We start from the raw sequence: 25782 nt of genomic DNA on the forward strand, positions 1-25782 counted from the left end.
TAATAATTTAGTGCTCTTAATCATTAATTAATAGATTAATTTAACCTATGATGATAATCAGAAATTGATATGAGAAATATTATTTTATAGATTTCATGATATTTATAATCAAGAAGTATAAAATATATTAGACTGAAAAGTAGAAAATAATGAAAATAAAAAAGGTTTTAAATATTGTTATATCAGCTTATTAAAAAGGTGGAAATAATACTTTTTTTAATCGAATAGCTAATTATAATATGAAGAATTCAAGGTAAAATATAATTTAAAAAAGGAAATTATTGGATATTTGTTAAAAGTTAGAAATAGTATAAAATTTAATTTTAATTTTATCAGAATCTCATGTTTTTACGGTTTTCTTTAGACACCCATATTTTTGAGAAAAAAAATCCGTAGTTTAAGAAAATAAGAATATTACAAAAAATAAGTTAAATTAGATTATAAATATTACTTATGTGAATTTTTGACTAACTGCATGAGCTCAGTTAAAAAAAAAAAGGCAATATTAGAATTCAATAAATTAGTTTCATTTACAATGTCGCTATTTTGAATCATAGCCTGAAATCTGAACTTTTTTTTTTTAATTCGGTCTACTTCTCTTTTTCATCAGAAAATCCTTTTCCTTCTTTTACCATTTTTTTCCCTCCCTTCTTTTTCTTTCTATTGTTAAATGGAACCTTAAATAATTCTTTTGAAAACATCTACAGTTTTGAAGTTGCCTCTTTTTTCTATAATTTTGAAATTATCATCGATAATAAGATCTAATTTTACAGCAAACTCCAGTAAATCTTTTATTTGTTTATTTTTTAACTAACTGGATTTTCTGTTTTAAAAGTACGTTAAAATACGGCGCAACTTTATGAACATTAAAAGCACCTCAAACAAATTTCAAATCAAAGATTTTCTTAAGGATCAAAACAAGCATTTTCTTAAAGATGCAAAGCAAGGATATTTTTTTTAACAAAAGAATTTTTCGCCTTAAAATATCTGTAGATATAAAACACTAATACACGTGGTACAGAAATCACTTTTATTACTAATTGTTGAATGGCAATAGTCAAATCTAAATCATACGAAGTTACACGAACATCTCAGATTGTTTCATTGATTAATTTAATAATTCGCTTAGTTAATTAATGGAGCTGCAAAATATTAGTAGAAATTCTCAGGTATGAGCTGAAAACTATATTCAGTCAGACGTTAGAATATGCAAAGGATGTTAGAAACAAGCATCAAATGAGGTTCAATCAAGTGCGAAATTAGGGTTAACTGTCGCCAGATAGATAATCGCTATGGAAACCTATATTCATATTTCCCAAAATATTTGCCTCACAAAAATGGTTTTTACATTATTTTAAAATTATATATATATATATATATAATGCTATTAATTTCATTTCTGTACATGTTTTTCCTTTCTTTTCAATATTTTCTTTTAAAAAATTTACTTTGGTTTCAATGTGAAATAGTGTAATGATGAGATTCAAAACTTTCCATCAAAACATTTGATCATGGGCTTTTGCCAGTATTAAAATTAAGATTAAAGAATTTTTTTCTATGGATACTATTTCCGAAGTAGAATTTTTACGTCCACTTTTATTTCATACTATAAAAGTCATAATTTGCACCGCAATAATTTGTAATAAATTGATGCAATTATATTTGTGTATTTCAATTGTATCAAATAATACGTTTAAATTTTATAAAAAAAATGCATTCCAGTTAACCATATTACTGCTTTAAAAAATCAATAATCTGGGCCAACAAACTGGTCTTCGAAGGCGGCTAGCTTTTTATATTTTCCTTTCTAAAATAATATTATTGTATATTAAGTAAATTTGAACAACAAAATGTAATTATTCATTTAATTCAATAATCAAATCTGCTGTAACTTTGTTACAACAAAACATTATTAACTTTATAAATTTCCTATCAAAAATCATAAAGGAAGTACATTTATTGAACTTTTAAGAGTAACAAAAGAAGTGTATTTTTTTAAATAAAACTTAATAATTATATTATGGAAACAAGAAAGATGATGATATAAAATAAAAAGAAGCGGCTGCAAAACAGATAAATTACAAAATATAAATAGCTTTTAAAGAAATGAATGTATATAAATATATATAACAATTTTTTATTTACAACATTCAATCATCTACATAAATATAACGTTGTACAAGATTATTAGTGAATATTTTCTCATATACGCGAAATGACAAACATCATTTAAGACAACGAAAATGATGCAAAATAAATACGCACTGGAATGTTAATTTTTTTTCAGCATAAAAGGATCATAAAAATAACACTTTAGCAAACACTACATATGAATGAAACAACAATCAAATTTCATTTCCGCTTCAGGATTTTAATATTTCTGTAGAAATGAAATTATGAAAACGTAACCAAAGCCGATCCCAGAAGTTATATATCAAATAACCAAAATGTGTCAGCGAAAAATGACCTGAATTGAGCATAAAATTGCTTTTTTGAAACCGGAGAATGATTTTTTAATTGCTATGAGATACCTTCGAAGTAATAAAAGAGGCTCTCAAATTAGACAAATTTCATGCATTTGATCTGCTTATTATTACATCATATTTATTATATGGATATCAATTGATTGAAATCTACTTTAATATCCCGCTTGAGTTTATCGCCGATAATAGTAACCCAGACAAGCAAGTTGTGTAGTTCTTCTAGCAACCCTATTCACATTATTGTTTACTTTCTCAGCCATCTTGATTTTTGGCATCCTTGGCGATATGATAGGATACATTTAGCTTGGCAATATGATAGATTATATTTATAACTCATAATAAAGTAGATTTCAACCATAAATTAAGCTCAAATAGTCAGTTTTTGTTTATTTGTTTAAGTTAAATTAATCTACACTTAAAACATCCACAGTAAAGAATGGAATAATCTCCCATCTTTATTTGGGTTAGGCTTAAGAACGCTGCACGATCCGTCGCCAATTTGGTAATTATTCTGCTACTCCATAAGATATACGCCAATAATTAGGACTTCATCATTTTAAATCTGATGCGAAATAGGGCGTCATTGTTAAAAATGTTCAAGTTTAGTACTCGTGCCACGTTCTTAAGAATAATATTCAATAATTTTTAAAAATTTATAGCTCATAATAAAAGTATGCATCTCACTCTAAGAATGAAAATGACTAGGAATATTTTCAAAAATAAATTCCTAAGCTGAGTTTGTCCTGCAATAAAGAAATATTACAAGCATTTTACCTATAGAGATTTGAATAGTTATGTACACAGACACGAAGGTAAATCAGATTAATTATTTTTTTTCAATATCATAAACAAAAGATAAACAAAGGCTAGTTAAAAGTTCACCAATATGGAAGATGAACATAAACATGGACGTCACATATATTGCTATAGATTATTCTTCTAAAAAAGTCGATTTATTGAAAAGTTCACAACAGATATCTGTTTCTAAAAAAGTTTCTTGTTCAGTTAGAGGTTTTAGATACACATAAAACTGCTGGAGTTGGCATTTCAACACAATGTCGAACACAAGCACTGAAAGTTTGTACCCCTTGGCGTGAATGTTTTGTTCGCAATCGAAATAGAGTTCTTTAAAACAACACATTTATTGAAAAAGAGGAATATCTGCACAACTTTAAACTTTCTTATGCAGCTGATTAATCCTTTTCAAAAACCATTTTTGGAATCTTCTTGCACAAAGCCCTACCATAGTCTCTTTATCAATGAATTGTTCCGTCACATAGTTTCGGTGCTCATATTCCTTTCTCTATAAGTGGGGTATTTCCTTAATGCGGAGGGTCTTCGCTTTCACTTGCTGAATCTGCAAGAGTTAAGAAATACACATAAATCATTTTAATATTTAATTAAATACAAAAAAATATTAGCTAGGAAAACTAGAGCAAATCATTTCACATTTAATTCTTGGAATAAAGATTGTAATGAGAACTATAGATATTTGCACTAGAATAAAGTCCCAAATATCATCACTCCAAAACAAGAAGAGTATACCCACCAATTATGAGAGAATGGAATTTTGGCCAAAAGGTAATACCTTCTTTTGGACACAACAAACTGTTATTGGGGGAGGGGGGAAGGTTTTCATTGTTTTATCAGAAGAGAGAATATAATTGGAACCTGGAATAGGGAGTTTGATAGCTTGGAATAGGAGACTGTCAGGGTCGTAATTACATTGGGGCTCCAAACTTAGGAGGCACCGAATGACGAGCAAAAATATATCGAATTTTTTTATATTGGTGATTTTATCATTACAAATATTTAAAATTGGAATTAAAAGCATTTTACTAATTTATCTTCATCTTTTCATTTGTCAAACAGAGAAATTATTTATTTAATTAGGAATAAAGTTTTTTTTAATCATCGATGATTGAACAGATTTTACAACTTGAAATAACATCAGATACCATTTTTTTTTGTTATTCCATAGAAAAAAAATAGGATATATTAACACTCAACAGAAACATTTAAAGATAATTGTTTTATTCGATTAAATTCATAAGAATATTTTGAGAAATTGCGCTGGAAGAAAAAAAGAAATTGAGCTAGAAGAATAATTAGGAAGAAAAAACGGTAGATTGCGAAAAACAATAAAGGTGAGAGCCCCTTTATCATCATTGCAGCGAGGCTTCTGTGTCAATAGTTAAGCCATGGTGACTATGTTTTCTTCTAGATAGAATTCATAATTAAAAGTGTTTCATCAGGAAATTATGATTTCTCCGAGTTTCATTAGCTGAACATTCTTAATTCATGCATTAGTATAAAGGTGGAAAATGAATCCTTTTGGCAAAATGCCGAATAAGCTACGAGGAAAAGAGATGGAACCCTCCCACAAAAGTATAATACTTTCCCCGTTTCATAGAAACCACTTTATGATAGGTTATCTCATTATAAAATCACGATAAATAAATCTTAAATATGAGGAAAAGCAATGTTTGCTAAATTTTGCTGTATATGAATCATTATTAGAATGCCAAATTTTTATAAGATTTATTTTGACCTTTGGAGAGTTATATTTAAACCATGTTATCACATTGTCATGTTATATATATGGATTGACAGCATTATTCTCATTTTCCTGGGGGACGTGGTGGCCTGGTGGTAGGGTCTCGGTTTCGGAACCGGAGGGTTTCAGATTCGTGTCCCGATTCCATCGAATAACCGTCGTGTAAGGGGGGGGGGTCTGTTGCACGTTAAATTCGACATGACCAAACGTCCTCCCGCTGGTGTGGAGAGGGGGGTGCCAGCTCAGGCGTCGTCCTCGTCATCAGACCGAGGTTCAAAATTACGAGGTCCGTCCGAAAATAGCCCTAGTGTTGCTTTAAACGGAACGTTAATATAACTGAACTGAACTGAACTGAACTCTCATTTTGCTGGAAGAATGTTATAACTATAACATAAACAATGTTTACTAGCGGAAAATTACATCGAATTATAGTAAAGTGGATAGTTTGATTCCTAAAACTGTACTTACCTCCTTTCTTTCCTTGATACTGATGCCTTCGTAATCTGTCATAAAGATCTTCTTTGGTTCCATAGATGCTAGCATTACTATGACCTAACGTGTTTGTTTTACCGTGAAATCCATCTATAATGCAGAAAATAAAATATTTCAAGATCGTTTATCTTTAAATTTAGATATTAGTTTTCATTACATATTGAAATCCACCTGAATCAATTCAAAAGTTATTAGTCACGAACGAAATAATTTAATTGTTATGATAGGCAATAAGAAAATAATAAATTTTAAACAGATTTAAAATTTATATTTGTACTTTTACAATATCCGTGATGTGAAATATACCATATCCAGTTAAATGCATCATTAATATTCGGATATATTATAAACGATTAATTAATTATACTTTATTTAATAATATATGATAGCTTTAATAATTCAATGAAAACTTAAATTATAGTCTTAATACCTTATATTTAATAGGATTCGTATTTACGGTAAATTGATTAATTAGCGGCTAAACTAATAATGTTTATTAATCCATCTATGCTTCATTCTAGGGCCTTTAGATAGCTACTTACTTAGTTTTCTTTGTCGAAATTTTGTCACTATTCCCTATAATGAATTAAATGCTGCAACTATGTTGATAAATAAAAAAATAATTTTTTCATGATTTTGAAAGAGTATGGGGGCTTGAATGAAATTACAAACAGTACTTATGAGATCACTTACTATTCCTTACTAATTAATCTATTCATAATAAGATGTGAAAGTTTAAGAAGTTTGTGGCAGTGTTTTTAAGCCCTTACCCGTAATTTTTCAATTTAGAAGTGACCTTCTAATATTCATTCACAATATGATTAATTACTTTAAATAAAATATGTATATACATCATTAATTAAAATATAAGATTATTCCAAGTTTCCTATTTCTCTATATTTAAATATCTATAATTGTATGTTATAAAGAGGCAAAAGTCAGACAAACTTTGATTCATGTCTTTCTCTTAACTTATCAAAATAGATTCCTCGGTAATCGTTTATTTTTTCGGTTCTAGAATTTATTTGGTGATTTTCTGATTATGCCAACATCGCCAGAATAATAGGTTTATTTGATGATTGCCAAGATGGTTGAATTCCCGGGTTTACTTGTTAACCGGGCTAAGTTTCACCAATTTCATTTTATGTAAGATACCGTGATTTCGCCAAGGTGATTGGCGATTGTTTTCATTTTTTGGCAATTTATTGTGAGGTAACAAGTACCGACTCACTAAACATCAGGCAATTATTGCGTCACACCAATTAAGACGTCAAAGCTGTCTATATTTCTAAGCATTCGTTCACTTTTTAAGTTATATCCAGCTAACATTCAGAGCGGAATCACAAATCCTAAAAAGGAGTTGTAAAATGGCACACTAATAAACAGTAAAACATAAATTACCTTGCATGTAAGTTTCGTTGTAAAAATTTGGCATTTCCCATCCTTCATCTTCTTCATCTTCAAAATAATGTGCGTACGTACTGTGATGAGAAGGAGCAATGCTTTCAGCGTAAGGTGCTGGAGCTCCATAGAAGAAATTTGTCTGAGAACCCGTCAAGTCCATGTGAGGTTCTGGCATCTTCTGCATCTTTGTCTTGCGAGTGGACCTGTAGATAGACATTTAAATTAAAATGAGAAATCGATTTAAAGAAATTTTCTCGCAAAACTAGAGGTAGTTTGTGTATAGGCATTGAAGAAATACAACACCTCATCTTTTCTTTCAGTAAATAAATGTAATTATTAACGTATTTAATTTTGGATGTAATATTTCAAAGCGCGACATAAAAGTAATGTGTAGTCTCTAAAATTGAATGTTCTTTACCAGTTTTTCTAAAATGTGGTAATTCTGAAAATTTTATTACAAACCCAAAAGGTATTTGCTTTTTTTTTTTTTTTTTTTTTTTTTTTGCCATCCGAGATAGTGGATTTTTGGCCGGTTCGTACGATTTTGTTGTATTTGACGAGATGAGAGTCATTGTTCTTAAGTTTTACCCATTTAAATACAATTTTTAATTCAATACTTTTAATCCTCTACCGAAGCACGTGGAAAAACGGGTGTGCCTCTTTTCTGAGAAAGGCAGCTTCTTAAATTACTGCATTTTAGCCATTTCCTATTCTGTACTGCTACACATGTGCAATAACAAGATATATTGTTTTAAAACCCAATTGAAAAATATGAGAGTACAGTATAAATGGGAAATGTTACAAATGAAATTTAAGACTCTTTTCCAAAGCAAATTTTTTTTCTTCTAATTTCTAAAATTTGGAAATAAACGAGAAAGTAAAAAATAATCAATAATAAATGAAATCTAAAAAATGTATCATTAAAAATTTTACTATGTAAGTGTAATCATTTCTTTATTTTTTTAACCTTACACTTCATAATTTTTTTTAGTGTTTAGTTGCAGTTCTGCAAAACTTTATGAATGAGAGTAAGGATGCAATTAAAGTTTCTGAGTCTGAAAGTCAGATCCACAATTAGACAGACTGTCTGAGCATTTCAGTAGTAAAGGAATGGATAAAATAGATTGTGTCAGCCTTTGAGAATCAAATTTTGAACAATTTATTAAATTAAAGAAGACAAAAATCCCTGAAATTGGCCTAAGAAGGATATTATATTCTTGCCATCCAAAGTGGCAGACGGCTGATTCGCTTTTGGATAGTTGACTGTTTAATTCGAAATCGGATGCTGTATTTAAGTCACTTTCCAAAAATTGAATTCGATAAATCTTTTTAAATGATTACAGAACAACCATTCTCACCTGACGCAAATCATCCAGACGAGGAGGACTAGAAGAATAATGACAATGACAGCTCCCGCAATACCGCTGGCCACATACACGAATTCAGATTTCTCCGTGCAGTTGTCCCCATAGAAGTTGGCTGGACACATACATTTAGGTCGGAAGGTATGCGGACTCACTTCGCAGGTTCCACCGTTTTCGCAGAAGTTCTCGCATGCGTCTGAAAATAATGGAGTGAGATATTAGATACATAGATTGCATATTAAAGCTATGCTCTGATAGATATTTAAGATTATTGTTTAAATGATTCAAGAAATCAACCGCTAATTTTATTTTTGTATCATTAGATAGACTAAGATGATTATGATTAATGATAAGTTTAGACTAAATATAACTAGGAATACAGTGATATCATGCAATAAATTATTTATTTTATTTTTGATATTTTCAGATATAAATTTAAATATTATTTATCTAAACTGATTTTTAATCTTAATTTTTATGATTAACAATTCTTTTAGATTAAATACAGTTAGGAAGACACAGGTGTAATCTCTAAGGCATTCAAACGAATTTCTATAAAAAGCGAAAAATGGATGTTTCTTTAAGTTTTTCAAATATTAGAAAACCTTTTTCACATACTTAAATAAAATTTTTAAAAATTCTTTTGAAAAAAAAAATGAAGTTTTCCAATATGCATTTTGATTTTTTTTTTCTTTTCTAAAATGGTTTGTCTAACTTTATCGCATAACATTATATTTCAGTTTGCTTCTTTTATTAAGGCTTGGATAAGATAGTCTAATGAAGAAGGTCATGGTTTCTATCTTTGCTTTGCTGTTAGCCAATATTTTTCAAAATGAGACTGACTACCGTTCACTTTAGCTATGAATTACTTATTATGGTCGAGATGGTTAGAAGATCTTCTTGATCATTTAGCAATGAATTTCTCATTGTGATCGTGTTGTTAAAATGCCTTCTGGATCCATTATGAAATGAAATACAAATGTGGATCAGTCTGATAGTCTCTTAGAAATGCATTCTACTTTTATATATCGAAATTAAAACTTCGGGTAACACCTAAGAGCTCCATGGCTACCTTTTCTCTATAATGAGTATTTGACTAGTAGGTATGGCAAAAAGTTAATCAGCAACAACAAAAAATAGTTTTGTCCAATAACAGATTTAAATATCAATATTGAGAATGATTTCATTTCTTTCTTTCTCAAATTTGTGTGTAATAAGGAAAATAATATTTGATATTTTTATTCATATAACAAAGCAAAACTTATAGAAAGGAAACTATCTGCTGAAAGTTTTGTAATAAATACTCAAGAATGTTTAAAAAGTGATCTTAATCATTAAAAACACTATATTATTTCACACTTACGGATGCATTCTTGAGTGTCATTGTTCTTGACGTATGCTGGCCGACATTCACAATCATAATTGTCTATTTCCTCTCTGTAGACACACTGAGCATTTGCCTGGCAGATTCTCTCTCTTCCGTTCACAAAGCATGGATTGGAACATTCCTCTAGAGATGTTGCCCCTGTGCGTTGGGTAGTCGTATCCTGAGGACATTTGATGCATTCAGCCATCCTATCTTCCTTGTCCTGGTACGTGCCTTTGGGACACAATTCACAGAGTTGCGTGGAAGGATCGACAAACATGCCCGGCTTGCAGATGTCTAAATATGGAATGAAAAGACGTGTAAGACAAGGTTATATTCTTGTACTATGACAGAAATTCAATTATCTGACTCCCAATCTTAGGAATCTCTAATAATACGAATCTATCTAGAGAGTCAGAGATTGAAAAAGGACTAATTGAAGAAACAGTGATTGCAGGGCGGTCAATGTTATTTGATGCCTACTTTTCTAATCAAACGATATTATTGTTAGAATTTAAAATAGGGTAGATGGCAAATAAAATAAAGTTTATATGTACTTTTAACCTTTTTAAAACGAATTTGAAATAGTTTTATAGAGAAATGGTACAAATGCATGCCATATGGTTCGAAAGAATTAATGTGCATGAAAATATGATGATGTTTTTTGACAATTCGTTTATTTTATTTTTTGAAATATATTTTTAATTATATAACAGCGATAGAATTAATATGCACAAAAAATGTTCGTAATACTATCTTTAATGTTCAAGTATAAACGCAGTTATTATAATAGCGTAAAATATTGGGAAATATATTCTTTAATTTAAAGTTTGTAAAAAATTATAGAAAATTGAAGCCAATAAAAAGATTATTATTTGAATATTGAAATGCAATGAAAATGTGTTTCTGTAATATCTGTCTGTGCTATAGCAAACTTTCAAAGTTTTTTTCCCATTGCACTAGTATTACGCCAATTGATGATATGCCAGTTATAAGCATTATAATGCTAAAAAAATCATTATATGTTGAATAAAAACCATGAAATTAATATCTGAATGTTATATTTTTAATAATTTATAAAAAAATAAAGATATTTATTAGTAACCTTAAATTTTATTTTAAAAATAGTCACAGGAATCCGTTTCATTAAAGACACGACTGAAAACGGATATCGTTCTGATGATGAGTTCTAGTTCATACGAACTAAATGACTCTAAATCCCCAAGAATTAATTAAAAATGTTAACTATGCTAGCATTGGTTTAAATATAAATTTTGATGAATCGAATGTGATAGCTGCGATCCCGAACAGCAGACAATTCCATTACTGAAACTACTGGCCTGGCAAACTCTGGCATTACGTTAGATCAAAAACTATTTGTGAAATAACATTAACAATGCTTATCTAACTACTATTTATTCTATATGCATTACCCTATAAAATAATGATAAATACCTAAGAGACATTCTTGCTCGCTAGTTGCGGCTACATCAGGCGTCGTCTTGCCTGTCGGGCACTGTTGGCAAGCTGGCATACCCCTGGATCTGAAGAATCCTCTTCGACAAGGTACACAATCCCCTCCTTCATCTAACTCGTAGCCAGACAAACATTCCTCTGAAACATAAATTGTTGTGATATTTAAAAAAAATGCCAAGTAGTTTGAGAAAAAATACTGTCATTAAATTTTATCTATGCTTATGTGTGAAAAGGAAATGTTATTTTCTAGAATGCAAAATAATATAGAATAGAGAATTATATAGAGATCAGAATAATTGTTGTAATTTTCACAACGATTTTAAATTGTAAATAAAAAAGATGAAATAGCTTCATTGAAATAGAAATAAATAATTTATTTCAATCGAAACAATTACTAAATTTAATTTTTAGAATATAAAAATCTATTCATTCAAAAATATTTTATTACGAATGAATAAAGCACTAATTATACGCAAGATATTTAAGCTCTAATTCATGTATAATTTCGTTATAAAGTTATTGTGGTGATGTTTTATTTAATACATAAATTTTAGTAACAGAATGAAAAATATTCATATTATGAATGAATAAAGAACTAATTGCATGTACGTAATTTGTGTTCTAAATCATGTAAAATCTCGTTATAAAGTTATTATGATAATGTTCTTTATAATAAATAAATTTTGGTAATAGAATGAAAAAATACTCATCATACTCAAAATGATAAATTCAGAGTTGTAAAATAACTCAAATATTCATAAACAGAAACCGTTTAGATAAAAATAAGCTAAAACGATTTTTTTTTTTTTTTTTTTTTTTGCCTAATTCGAATTTTAGTTTTAGGTCACATACTCAAATATAAAATGTTCAGTTTGAAAAAAAGAAAACATACAAATACATTGGCTGTTATTAATGTTAACTAAATACTAACCTCGACATTCCAGTTTGGAGACAGCCTGGTTTCGTCTGGTGGTGAGGCCGGCTCCACATGCCACACATGTAAAAGCGCCATCTTGTGGCTGGTAGAACCCATAACCACAAGGCTGGCAGGATCCCACCTGTTCGTCATAATAGTTACCAGCAGTACAGTGTTCTAGGAAATAACAATTAATCAGAGCATTTTCTTAAAAATATAATTTAAATTTATTAAAATGGATTACATTGCTCATAAGATGATAAGATGACGCTCATAAGATTGATGATTCTCATATGATTGCTTTTAAGATAATATAAGATTCAAACTGTGATATACTTACTCATATACTATTGTTTCCTTTAGATACCGTTATATAATTTAATATTAAATTCGTTTACATTTATTGATTTGCTGGAAGGTAAACGTCATAAAAATTTGAGTCTTGCATTGTCCAAGTGTCATTTTCATTTTATTCTTGTGAAATTTTGAAATTATTTAGAACAGTACTTAAAATGAATTGCTGAGCTACATTTAAAATATTGTTTTTACGTTTGCAGATAATTAGGAAGGATTAAGATAATTCTTGTGGTGTGACTCGTATGAAGGAGGGGGTTGCTGGGGTGGAAGAGTAGTAGGCAGTATTGTTATCACGAATTTTGACATCAAGTCAAGCAAATTGATATTTCTCTTATAGGTTACTAACATGGATAAGTAACTTATAGAAAATGCTTTTTTTCCTTGAAGGAACAATAGTGACTGAATTACAGCACCAATAGTATTTAAATCATTTTTTGTAAGTATTTATTATTATTATATTTTACTTCTTTCATGCTAATTTTGTTACTAACATCTTTTCTCAATAAAGAATTCTATTCTTACTTCAGTTCTTGACGATATTCGCTTTCGCAGCAAGTTTTAAAAATAAATTGGAGTTGAATTTCAAAGCTTTCATTTTTGTTTGGTATATTTAAATTAGTTCTACGATAATCATAAAAATAAATAGCCTACAGAACCAGAAAAAAAATGTCTTTTCCTTTCTACTTTCTCTTCGTATATTAACAATTCAAAGTAAGCTAAAAAATATGTAATAAAATTTAAATTCTGTCATTAGCTGCCATTTTCTGCCAACCACTTTTTGTGTCGTTCTGAGAACTGTCAAGCCATGAAAGTATAATTGCTAATTCAAACATTGCTTTCACATATTGCCAGGATATAAAGTGTAAAAGAGAATTTGAAAAAGTTAGGAACACAAGAAGTAAGTAAGTGTGAAACTCACCTTTGCATTCATCATCTGACCGAGCTCCACGTGACTGAGTGGTGCCCTGTCTTCCAGCGATGGCGGGACATGGTTTGCAGGCCAGGGATCCCATTTCATTCTGGAAGAAACCCACAGGACATAGGGTGCACTCATTGGTGGCATTCTCGTAATAGGTTCCGATAGCACACTCCACTGTGAAAAAAAACAACAATTATGAATTAAAATATTAGTATAAACTCTAATTACTATAAATCTTGGCAACAACAAAGAAATGTAAAACAAAAAGATGAGTTGTTGGGATGAACTTGAAATTTTGTTCTTTTGAGATGTTCATTTTGGCCACGAGAAATATTTTCAGATTTTCACCAGTTTTAAAATAGACGAAACAAAATCAAATTGAATGTTTTTTACTAACTGAGACCATTTTCTGCTGTGTTCGTTAAAGGATGACTGTTAATTTATAGCAATATATCTATGAACAAAGCAAGATGAGGATAAATTTTTTCATCTGATGTGGTATTTCTTTCATATTAGATATCTTAAATCCAAATTAGAGTCATTTAAATTTTTTTCTGCATTATATTAGTAGATAATCTGAGCATCAAAGTAAAAAGAATTCTTTACATTTGTCCTTAAAAGAGTTTATTTCACTTTTAGGAAAAAATTCGGTTACGATGTTATTTATTCTTTTATTTTATAATTTCTTAAAAATATAACTCTTTTTATTAAAAAAATTATTTCCCTCTCTTTTTAATATAAGAGTTTATTTTGTTATTACAAATATCATAAACATCTACAAATTAGAAATTTTTTTTCTTATAGTTCAAGAGATAGAAGACAATACTTACCGCAGTTAGATCCAATGACCACTTCTCCAAGAGGACATGCGTAGTCCGTCACTAGCTTCAGGGATGTTAGGTCAGGTAGGACATTGGGCAGGATATTACGAACATCGAAGGCCGATTTCTGCAGTATAGCATTCTCTGTCACTTCTTGAACTGTGGATCGCTCCTGGCTGTTTTTGTTTACCACAGGATCACTGTAAATATAATGGCAAGAAAATGTGAGTAATTTTACTTGTGATGTAGATTATCTTTTTAACGACAGAAGGTTTATGAAAGATTCACTCATTACCAATTTTATCTGCATATTAAAATATTCTTGTTTTGAGTATTATTAATTTCTGATTATTAATATAAACTTAAACAATCTTACGGTCGTTTTAAAAAGTGTATTAACTTTAGAAGCTCTATACATTCGTTTACGACGAAAGTAAAGGATTTTTGCAGCGATATTACAAAATTTGAAATTCAGTACAGTTCGTGGAAACAAATGAAATTATGCAATAACAAAGTTCAATTGCTTTTTCAAGAAAAAATCTAAATGATTTTTGTGCGATTCCTCATATAAATCTAGATTCTTTAGAATGAATCTGGATACTCATTGAATGCGCATAAATTTTTAAATAAATTTTTTTAAATAATGCATGATATGGCCACTCATTTAAGTTTATAAGAATAGATTTTTCTATACTTGGCAAAAAATATATTTAAGAGCTGCTTAAATAAATTGAACAACTAATAAAATTCAAAACTATATCTGGCTATTAAGAAGAGACTGTTCTTCAAATAAATAATTATCAAAATGGGAACCTTTATTTTAAAATTTCCTCTTATGAAATAATTTATCAAGTATTTTTTTTTTTACAATATGTGCATTAAGTATATCAATAAAACAAAAATGTTGATAAAGTACAGAGTAATTAAGAAGTTCGAAGAAGTTAAAGAAATCAATAATTCTCAAAAGAAAGAACATAGGAAGATGCCAATTGCTTAGAAAAGATAGGAATGTGATTCAATTATTTTCGTCATGAAACCAGAACTCATTAGTAGTAATATAAATAGATGACTCACTAATCGAAAGAGCATTACATAAGATAGGACGATTGGTAAAGAAATGATTTAAAAATATTCAATTTGCTAATCCTCCCGTTCAAGAATTTAGTTATCAGACGAGAAATTTTGGTGAACCGCATTCCAAATGCTTAGGCACAAGAAATGGTACTTAACTGTTTCAATACTGAAACGCCCCAAACATCGGTTCAAATAGAGTACGATGATCACTCAAATATCCTTGCGTTGTGAGTGATGAATACCTGTAGAGCATATTTTGCTTGTTAGAATATTTCATCCTGAAAGTGCGAAGAACCAAACCCATTTAGGATAATTCATTGCATAAATTCTCCAGTGGGTATCGACTGCGAAAATTCTCTTTTACATCAAGTTATCAAGTAACTTAGCATGGCATTGGGAATTACGATTAGGAAATTTTTGTTGTCTTGGAAATTCCAGCATTTTAAAGTACCAAAGCTCCAAGGCTTTTAGGACTCAGAAAATTAATGCTACAATCGTAGTTTCTTATTTGATAATTTTATTCTAGAATGGATAGTGGCATACAAGATGTTTTCAACCTATCCTATTCATTATCATATCTTACACAATATCTTGTTTCGACAATGGTATAGCGATCTGGTGGCTTAAATTCCATTCCTGAATATCAATTAATTCTACTTTAGTGACACAAAAATCAGACTTCATTTCCAACTTTTTTTCAAAGGATGTATTTTTATGATTATTATTTATTTTCAAAGTTACCCCAAAGTTTTGAGTTGCTCTGAAGATTATTATTTACCTAATCTTTCAAATATTAAATTTAGAATGAAAAAAAAAAAAAAAAACTCAAAAAAGAGAAAAGAAAATGAAATTAGTTAGCTGGCATTATAGCGTTATACTCTCAATACTCACTTCTTGGCAGGGAATTGCACTTCCACTGTATACACGTCGCTGGTTTCTGCCTGTCGTCTGCCTCTTGTCTGTTGTCTATTGCAAGTGACCTTGACCTTCAAGTCTCCGCAATTCGTGTCTGGACCATCATCCAAGCACATGTTCCAATCTGAGTTCACCCGACGAAGACTTTCCTTGATGCGGTCGTGTAGGATTTTTCGTCCGGAATCGGAGCATATTACAGAGGACTGGAAGTCCATAGAAATTTTGAAAATTCGGCGAGCAGACTTTTTGGCTAGAAAAAAATAAGAAGAACTTATGCTTTTTTTCGTACTATTATATAGGACGATTCAAGACAACGCCAAACAAAAGTACAAAGTAAATATATGGTCGCAAATAAAAATCGCCTAGGAAAGGGTGTTCAGTCTTCTAGAGGCATTAGAATATTTTAAGAGTGCACAAAGTAACATAAGAAAGAATCATCACTTTATTGACTTTTTATTTGTTAGCTCAATTTTGAGTCGTCATATATATATATATATGTGTGTGTGTGTGTGTGTAATGATATTTTAAACTCTAATTTCAATTCTAATTAATTCAACACAAGTTTTGTAAAAATTATTGCGTCAGCGATTCCTACATGCCGAGTGAAGGCATAGAGAAACGCTGATGTAACAGATTCTTCAAACTGATCCCTCTGCTTCCCTTGTCAAGGTCGAACACGTGTATGAAATTCCAATGAAATCGACACGTGTCAGAAATCTCATGTTATATAAGACTAGGGTTAATTAATTTCTTGTTTCTTTTTGAAAAAAGTGACGACATATTGCCTAATCTAACTTCTTTCTTTAACATTTAATTTAGGAAATCTGTATCTTATTTATTTGACAAGCAACCCGTTTGAGGATTTAATTTTCATAGTTACAAAATTATTTTAGTTCATTTTATGCCCTGAAACTTTATAGAATAAAACGAATTTATCATCAAGAAATTTACAAATTTAATACTTTATCAATATATTTTATCTTTTGTTGAGATGATAAAGAACCTAAAAATGTAGCTAGTAATATAATCGATTTTTCTAAAACACTGACTATTTTGAAAATACTGAGTTACTGAATATTTTTGAAAACGAAAACGAATAAAACTTTAAATGCAAGTTTTATCAAAAATTAACGATACCGAAACAAGCCATTTCTGATCACGAGTGATACAATGTATAGAAAATCAGCAATAATTCTGGAGTGTTTTTATGAAATGTTTTAGGATCAAACAAATCCCTTAAACTAATAATGGATCTGATACATACTTGCACAAGCTGGGAAAATGAAGGGCTCGTCTGGATTGCTGGTCGGCCGCCAGAATCCTTCCACTCCACAGGTGTAGAAGCGAGGAATCTTCTCAGAGAACTCCTTTCCTTCGTCGCAAGTGATGGTGCATACTTTGAAGTTGCCACCAGGACCCCAGTCTGCGCAACCCAACTGGCCACCAATAGGTGGCATGGGAATAGTGCAGAATTCACCTGAAAAGTGGAATTATGTTATTTTGAAATTGCTTTTAGGAATTTAATAAGCTTTTCTTAAAACCAATGGGAAAAAAACTCTTATTAAATGTGAATGAATTTGCAGCTCAAACTTTTTTAAAACAAAACTATGACCTAATTATAAATATAAATGTTCCGCTAAAACACTCTTCTCACTTCGTATTTTTTATAATGAATTTAATCTAATAAAATATCAGCTAAATAATTGTCTGATTATCAGATTCGAATTCAATCGAACAAAATCGAATTCATAGTTTTGATATATGTATCACAGAAGTAAAAACTGAAATTAATTATTTTGGGGGGAGGAATAGGATTATATATTTTTTAAGAGAAAAAATATTTTAATTTTGAAAATGTTCATATTAACTTAGGAGCATGCGTCATAAGATATAACCTACAGCAATTTTAAAATAAAAAAATCCTGTAATCTATATGAGTACAAGCAAGACATAAATAATCAGTAAACAGAAGAATGAAATAATTTAATCTTAAGTCTTGCTCTTTCTATTGAATTACAAAAATTTACAGAATTTTTTTTATTGTTCGTTTCTATATTGCTACTTGGAATACTTCCTTTTTTACGGCATTCTTTTAAAGACAGTAATAAATTACAAAGAGAATTAGCTTTCGGAATTTTTTAAAAATATTTCGGTTCAACTGACTGTCTCGGTTTACTTTTAATATGGTTTCAGATATCAAAAGAACTTTTAGTATATTATTCTGTTTTACATAAAAGTTTTTATATGCTCAAAATATTAGACATGAAAGTACAGTCGTCTTTTGCAATGCCGCTGTCTCAAGTATTATTAAATAAAACAGAAAGTACAATAATTTGTTTATATATAAATGAACTTACTCATAATGTTTATCCTGAAACTGCATTTTTCTGTATTTCCTGCTTCGTCTTGTGCCACATACGTCAAATCATGCACACCTCGAGATAAAGATTGACCTATAAAGATTTAAAAGAAGTTATAATGTTCATTCATTGTTCAACAATGACTGACGTTTCAAATGAAAATTATTGTGAATCATGTTATTCAATTTTTTTTATCAGATATTTGGAGAATCTATTATACAGTTTTCCTGTCATATTAGTTTTTAGGTAGAAAAGAGAGAATCCTAATGAAAGAGATCTCCTCTATTGGTGAGACTTTTAACGAAGGCCAAGTTAATAACTCAATATGGAGTGCAAACATGATCCGTTTGATGACTCTGTGACAAAAATGAAGGTTCTAAAAATGTGAAAATTATGGCTTTACTCTGTTAACCGATATCTGGAAATCTTTCTGAAGAAATCCTTCAATTGTCACATCCCGTCGGAAGACTATAAACCTGAAACTTTCAAAACGACTAATGCCTCTTTGGTTAGACATTTATAGAGATTAAATTCTAACCATAAAGACATTATTTATTTTACTATCTTATATCCAACCTTTGGCTTATATTAAAATTTTAACTTATATCGAAACAAAACTACCTTATAGCAAAATTGTATAAGTTTTTCTCGTAGGGCAAACTGATAAATTGTCTGATTCTATGCATTACTGACAGTGCAATTACTATTATTTATTATTACTATCTGCTGTGTGGTTGATTTGTCAGTTTCTATAAGTACATCTTGGTGTATATTATGTCTTTGTACATCTTGGCTGTGTATTGTATCTATTTTATGTATTGTGTTTTTACATTTTGGTTGTATACTGTGTCTCTTTTTCTCGGGATTATTCATGTGACATATCGTTTTCCACTTTGAAGCTTATTGGTTTACATTTACTGTACAACTACCGGGAATTTTTCTTAGCTATATCCATTCCATTATGTTGTAGGACATGCAATCATCTGACTCATCACATTAATTTTTCTTTTAGATTTGTTGAACAAATAGTTTAGAAACATATACTATATCTGAAAATCCTTAAATTACAGTGAAGTTAAGTAGGAAAGAAAACTTTTGGCTCTGGAAATGACGGTATATTTAATAAGAATGACAAACCTACAGGAAGAATCCTTACCTGATTCCAAGTTGTTCATTTCCATGACCTTCATTGACCTCAGATCATCTGTGAATCGGGGTTCATCCCAGCTGATGGCTGTTGATTTCTTGTTGCTGATTACCCATTTATCAGGAGGACAGTGCAGCAGCTGAGGCGGAGTCTTGTCTTCATGCAGAATATGGCAATTATCTCCCGTGTACCCCACTGGACAAACCCGCTCACCACACATTCCGGGGCTCTGTCTTTCCACATTGCCAACCACTCTGTTAAAAGAAGAAAAAAATTGTTTGCTTTTGGAAACTCGGCGGAAAAATATCGAAAAAAGTTTGCGTGCAGTTTTGCTGAATTATTTCAATATTTTTTAGCATATTATTTTTATTATTTTTCTTCACATTTTATTTGCTTTTTTAAAATTTTTAATTTTATATTCTATTATTTTATTATAGATTATAAAATAAAATATCATTAATTATTTATTTTATTTGCTTTTTCACAAATTTTTGAAGTATTGTGAATCAAAAAGGCTTTAAAAAACTATAGTTTCTGACCACTCTGTGTTTACTATCTAAAAAAACTGAATTACTGAAATTATTAAAACGAAAGCTTTTATGACACCCCATTAATTATATATATATATATGACATTCAACACGTAAAAAAAATCTTTAAAAGATGCTTACCTATCGTAAGCAGTCCACCTAAGCAACAAGCCGTTGAAGAGAACGGGAGCGTTTCTACAATCCCTGAACTGCACAGGCAATTCTGTGTTCACATCGAGGGGTCGATCCCACACATTGACGCGACTGAGACGTCCATGGAACCCTGCACCGGCCACTGCTTTGTTCTCGTCGTTCAAAGGCGCACCCAGGTTTACCCAGCCGCTAGAATAAAATATTCATAGTTTAAAATAAATCATAACCGTGACTAGATTTAAAATAGAAAAGTAGATAAGATAGCAGAGGGCCCTTCCTTCCCTCGGCTATCCTATCTGCTCTTTATTACATGATTCTGAAATCTATTTGTTCATATTTTGTGATGTTATATACAGAAACTGCAATATGAGAATTATATTGTTCAGGTATATGATTTTATTGGACACAAATAAAATTCGTGAATTTATATATTTAAAGAAATTGAAGAAAAAAGTAAAGAATATCGAATAATTAGTCCATCTGTCCCAAATACTGATTCGATTTTTCAAATTTTTATTTCATATTAATGTTATGTTAAATTGGTAATTAAAACATTTTTAAAAAATCCATCAAATTGATTGAATAATATTTAAAATATGAAATCACTCTTATAAATGCATGAATAAATGCGTCAATTACTTATAATTACTTATGTAATGTATATATGCGTCAATTATAAATGCGTTAATTACTTATAATCTTACGAGTTTATTCATTATACACATAATATATACTATTACTGATAATGCTTTAAACACAAAGATAAATTTAACTTACTCATTAGACTATTGAATTTTCGATAGTAAAGCTTGTAATTAGATCAAAGAAGCTATTAACTTAATGGATATAAATCATTTTAACAAGAAATATCTTAGGTGTCCCAGTAGTTCTTAAGGGATTGAATTAATAATTAATGTCTTAAATAAAATGTGTTATCGATATAATAGGTGAAATAAATATTTGTTTCATTTTAATAATGCCATTTACTTAAAAAAATTGAAATTTATAATTTCGAACGACTTATTTGCTGTGCGCAGCAAAATAAATTTGAAATAAATTTAATAAAAATAAATTTTTAAAATCTATTTTTCTTGGTGTATTAAAAATTAAAAACTTTTAATATATAAATAATTTTCTATTTCTTAGTCTTTAGTTCATAATTCATTACAACATATATAAAGGAATCTTCAGATCTTTTTTTTTCATCGAATTCACTACCAAGCAGTAAATTCGATGAAAAAAAAAAAAAAAAGGAACCAAAATTTCATTAAATTAATGCATTAATTTGCAATGAAGTACTATATATTCATTAATTATAATGAAATATTATATATTCTTCATAACTAAGTATTAAAATAGTGCATTATCATCTTTAATGCACAAATGCAAAATTGTTCAATCTAGTATATCATGAAGGAAATGAAAATATTTAATTCTGAACATGAATTCCATTGTTAACATGAATTCTTTTTTACCAAATTCCAATTTTAAAATGAAGTAAGTGAAATAAAGTTATGTAAAAATAATAAATCATTGGGAATCTTCCAACGACAATTTTTGTAATCACAGTTTATTTTCATTAATGGCTTTTACTACGCAGAAGTCGTGGTAGCCTGGTGGCTTCGGAGCCGGAAGATTTCAGGTTCGATACCCGATTACACCGAAGAACCATAATGTAAGCGGATCTGGTGCACGTTAAATCCATAGGAGCCAAACGTCCTCCACTGGTGTGATGCGGAAGTTAGGGAAGGTGAAGTGCCAACTCAGGTGTCGTCCTCGTCATCTGATCGCGGCTCAAAATTACGAGGTCCGCTCCCAAAAGCTCTAATGTTACTTTAAAAAGAGCGTTAATGCAACTGAACTAAACTTTTACCACCTGATATAAAAACACTTACAACTTCTCCAATCATATATTTGGAGCTATGTGACCAAATATAACTTTTGTATCATAAAAACGGAATCACAATAATAATCTCCACTTACTATTTAGGCAGGGTTTCTCCCGAAACATAATCTTCCACGAAACCTGTTAGAGCCGTGTCCATCATAATGGCCAGGGTTCCTTCGGCTCCGTTCCACGTGATGACCAAGTAATGCCACTGCCCATCATTGATTGGAACATTCTCCAAATATCGCAGGAATACGTCGTTGGTAGAATTAGGGAACAAAGATATCAAGACACCTGTATCGTCTGCTTGGATGAGGACACGCTTGCCTAAAGGCAGATGAGCCGATCTAGAGAAGAAACATTCATTTTTATTTAGAAATACTAAACATTTTTATTGAAAATAAGCAATAAATGTTAAGAAAGTAAAGAAATAACTTCATAAAGAGAGAAAAATCTTTTAAGTGAAGGAGGTTCTTTGTTCTTTGAAAACCATAAAGAAACTGTCGGAACTGGTCTCCCTAAAACTTTCTCGCATACTCTCTAATAACGGTATTATACCAGAGAACGCCTTGCATCGCATTAGCATACAATAATTACGGAATATTTTTTGGCGTGAATTTAGCTAATTTACGGAATCTACGGTGCCATTCTTGGCGAGTTAATTGATGATTAAGCACTGACATGCGGTTAATAACATCTGAAAATCATATCTGTATTTTAGATACGTTTTTCCCAATCGACTGAAACAAAAATGTGACACAAAACTGCACTTATAATCATAAAAATCCCATACCAAGTTTCATATGTTTAAGTCATTGCCTTTTTGAATTATCGCGTTTACATGTTCCTAACAATACGGACTGACAGACAGTCAATTTGTAGTTGAATTTGGCTCAAAATTTGAAGGTGTCTACACTATAGATGTTAAGTGTGTGTGCCAAATTTTATCCATCTAGGTATCTTCATTTTGTAGTTATCATGTTAGATTAGAACAGCCGGACAGAGAGACTTGCTCTAAACGGATTTTGTTCAAAATTTCCTAGAAATCTACAAATTCGGTATTAACACCGTATACCAAATTTCATCTATATAGATCAAAACGTTTTTGAGTATCTTTGTCACAGTCAGACAGACGGCAATTTTTTAAAAATGTGTTTTTCGGACTCTGGGAGGATTAAAACGTAGAGATTCGTCAAAATATCACGTTCGAATTTTTTCTGCGTATACGAGAAAGTAAAAAGAAAGAAAGAATAAAAAAGTACAGCACAAGCATTTGAATTCTTATTTGAAAATACTTACTCTACGCTGTAAAGAGTAAAGAATACACCTTTGGAGTTGGGTGAATTGTACTGAATCCACAGAGCAATGGATAAACTATTTGTGTTCAAAAGGAAAGGTGTGGCCAGAGCAACACTTGAAGAACGGCTTTCGTCATTAATGTACAGATCATAATCGATATTAACAGCTGAAAAAGTAATTAATTATTAACATATGAACAGCTGAAATGTGAATTAACAGCTGAAATGTGTTAACTTCGCTGTTGTAAAGATTTGTACGTTTTTAATGAGAACAATTTTACATTTATACTTAAACTTATGTACGAAATGTGATGTTATACGATAAAATATAATCAATAAAGATGTTTGAAAAATTTTATTAGTATTCATAAAAGTTGAAACATTTAAATAAGGAGGTTAAAATAAAATCGTAAAAGTATGAAGGGCTGATTAGAAATACTTTAAATAAATTGGATAGCATATATTTTTAAAGAATGGTTTGGAATTTTCGATTTTATAAAAAATCCCTCATTGGATTGCTATCAATCTTCGTGCTTTTACTTTTTATTTTGCAGCGATTTTTTTATCTGTTTAAAAATTTATTTCTTACTTTTAAATAAAACTCGAATAAAAGCCTGTCTTTTAAAATTTTTAATTTTTATTATTTACTTCTTTAGTTAATACAGAATTTAATTTTAATTGCTATAGAATATTGCAATCAATTTTTTTTCGCAAATTCACTGCTAGATTGCATTTTTTTATATTTAATTTGAAATTAATTGGTTTATTGATATTAAATTCTGAAAGCATTAAAATATAATTTTACCAAGAATGTAAAACTCCGCAAAACTTATGAATTCTGATGAATCCAGAAGTGAATAAAAATTATAACAATATTCTATGAAACCTGTCAAGCTAAATATATCAGAATAAAATGCTTACTCTTTCTGCAGTCCTCTCCTGTAAGGTTAAAAGGACATTTGCAATAGAAATCATTGGTTAGATCGATACAAGTGGCGATTGTGGGGCAGGAATTTTGCGTGCAGTCGGGTATATCTTGCTCGCAGTATTTTCCAGTGAATCCTGAAGGACACGTGCAAAGGAATGTATCCTCCATACGAGTGCAAGTGGCTCCATTTTGGCAAACGTTGTCCTCACAAGGGTCGTATTCATATTCGCATCCAATACCTGTGAATTCCGAGGGACACGAGCAGTTGAGACCACTGCCATAATCCAGGCAAAGGCCTTCATGCATACAGGGGTTGCCGATACAACGTTGGGGTGAGGTCTGGCACTTTTTGCCGTCCGTTCCAGATGGGCATCTGATTGCAAATAAAAAATGTGGAATTAATATTTGGAAAATACTGCTGATGAAGTAATCTGCAGATGAATATTATTAAAACAACATTAAGCAATTGTTCATTTAATAAGAAATCATATAGTATAATGGTTATGCATTTAGATATTGTAGATGTAATCGGATCTTTGAATTAGGAGGCTATGAAGAAATACAAGTGGTTTCAACATACCTTTTGGTAAGAAAATTTTTGCAATCGTTTTTGTTTAAGATTATAATTGTTCGATTGTATTGAATGCTTTATTATTGAAACTTATTCTAAATTATTATTATTAGCTTAACCTTTCTTTGCATGATTTTTCTTTTTTGTGAAATAAATCAGAGTGATAAAATTCATGCTCTAGATTAAAGGAAAAATGTTTAAAAATTCCTAGTATAAATATATAATATAAAATAAGTAAAAAAACAGTATGATAGAAATATCCATCGTCATACAAATTTATATATTAATCACAGTACAAAATCTTCAGTGTTCCTCTCTTCTAAATTTCTCCACACGTTATCGCTTTTATTAGTAAAAAAAATCTCGGATAAGTTATAAAAAATGTTTAAGAAATCGCACGTTGCTTCCAACCACAACAAACAGCGGAATGACAAGTTTAAACCCACTATAATGATTGTGATATTTGATTTTTTTCACAGCTATGTTTCTTATTAGGCAATAGTCAAAAAAAGTTGCCAACAATAACCAGTTTGAAATATACATATTTTGAGTACAATTTTTTTGTTCACTAAATGTTATGATGGAATTTTCCATCATCATGCAAAGAAAGGTTAAGTTAGATTGTCTTAAAGAATTATATGCTCCTTTATAACCAAAAAATAAATAAATAAGTAAAAGATAAAAATAATTATTTAATTCTTTATTTTTAGAATTTCATTCAATCATCACAGCTTTTATATTTTCTATGAACTGAAGTTAGAAGA

At 30.0% G+C, this 25782-nt stretch overlaps 1 protein-coding gene across 1 annotated transcript in view; it reads right to left on the reverse strand.

Moving 5' to 3' along the window:
- Window positions 1-2142: 2142 nt before the first annotated feature.
- Window positions 2143-25782, reverse strand: part of LOC129980818 (uncharacterized) — a 140636-nt gene continuing 116996 nt past the window's right edge. Inside the window, exons 40-56 of the mRNA XM_056091209.1 lie at window positions 24441-24820; window positions 23521-23686; window positions 22317-22568; window positions 20322-20522; window positions 19661-19905; window positions 18502-18597; window positions 17409-17621; window positions 16121-16394; window positions 14165-14355; window positions 13335-13508; window positions 12074-12235; window positions 11122-11280; window positions 9664-9963; window positions 8295-8496; window positions 6934-7139; window positions 5509-5622; window positions 2143-3840 (exon numbers count right to left, since the gene is read on the reverse strand). Coding sequence (XP_055947184.1) covers window positions 3806-3840; window positions 5509-5622; window positions 6934-7139; window positions 8295-8496; window positions 9664-9963; window positions 11122-11280; window positions 12074-12235; window positions 13335-13508; window positions 14165-14355; window positions 16121-16394; window positions 17409-17621; window positions 18502-18597; window positions 19661-19905; window positions 20322-20522; window positions 22317-22568; window positions 23521-23686; window positions 24441-24820 — 3370 coding nt within the window. The 3' untranslated portion in view covers window positions 2143-3805. The remainder of the gene's footprint in view (window positions 3841-5508; window positions 5623-6933; window positions 7140-8294; window positions 8497-9663; window positions 9964-11121; window positions 11281-12073; window positions 12236-13334; window positions 13509-14164; window positions 14356-16120; window positions 16395-17408; window positions 17622-18501; window positions 18598-19660; window positions 19906-20321; window positions 20523-22316; window positions 22569-23520; window positions 23687-24440; window positions 24821-25782) is intronic.

The sequence above is a fragment of the Argiope bruennichi genome, chromosome 8 (genome assembly GCF_947563725.1).
Source record: "Argiope bruennichi chromosome 8, qqArgBrue1.1, whole genome shotgun sequence".
NCBI lineage: Eukaryota > Metazoa > Arthropoda > Arachnida > Araneae > Araneidae > Argiope > Argiope bruennichi.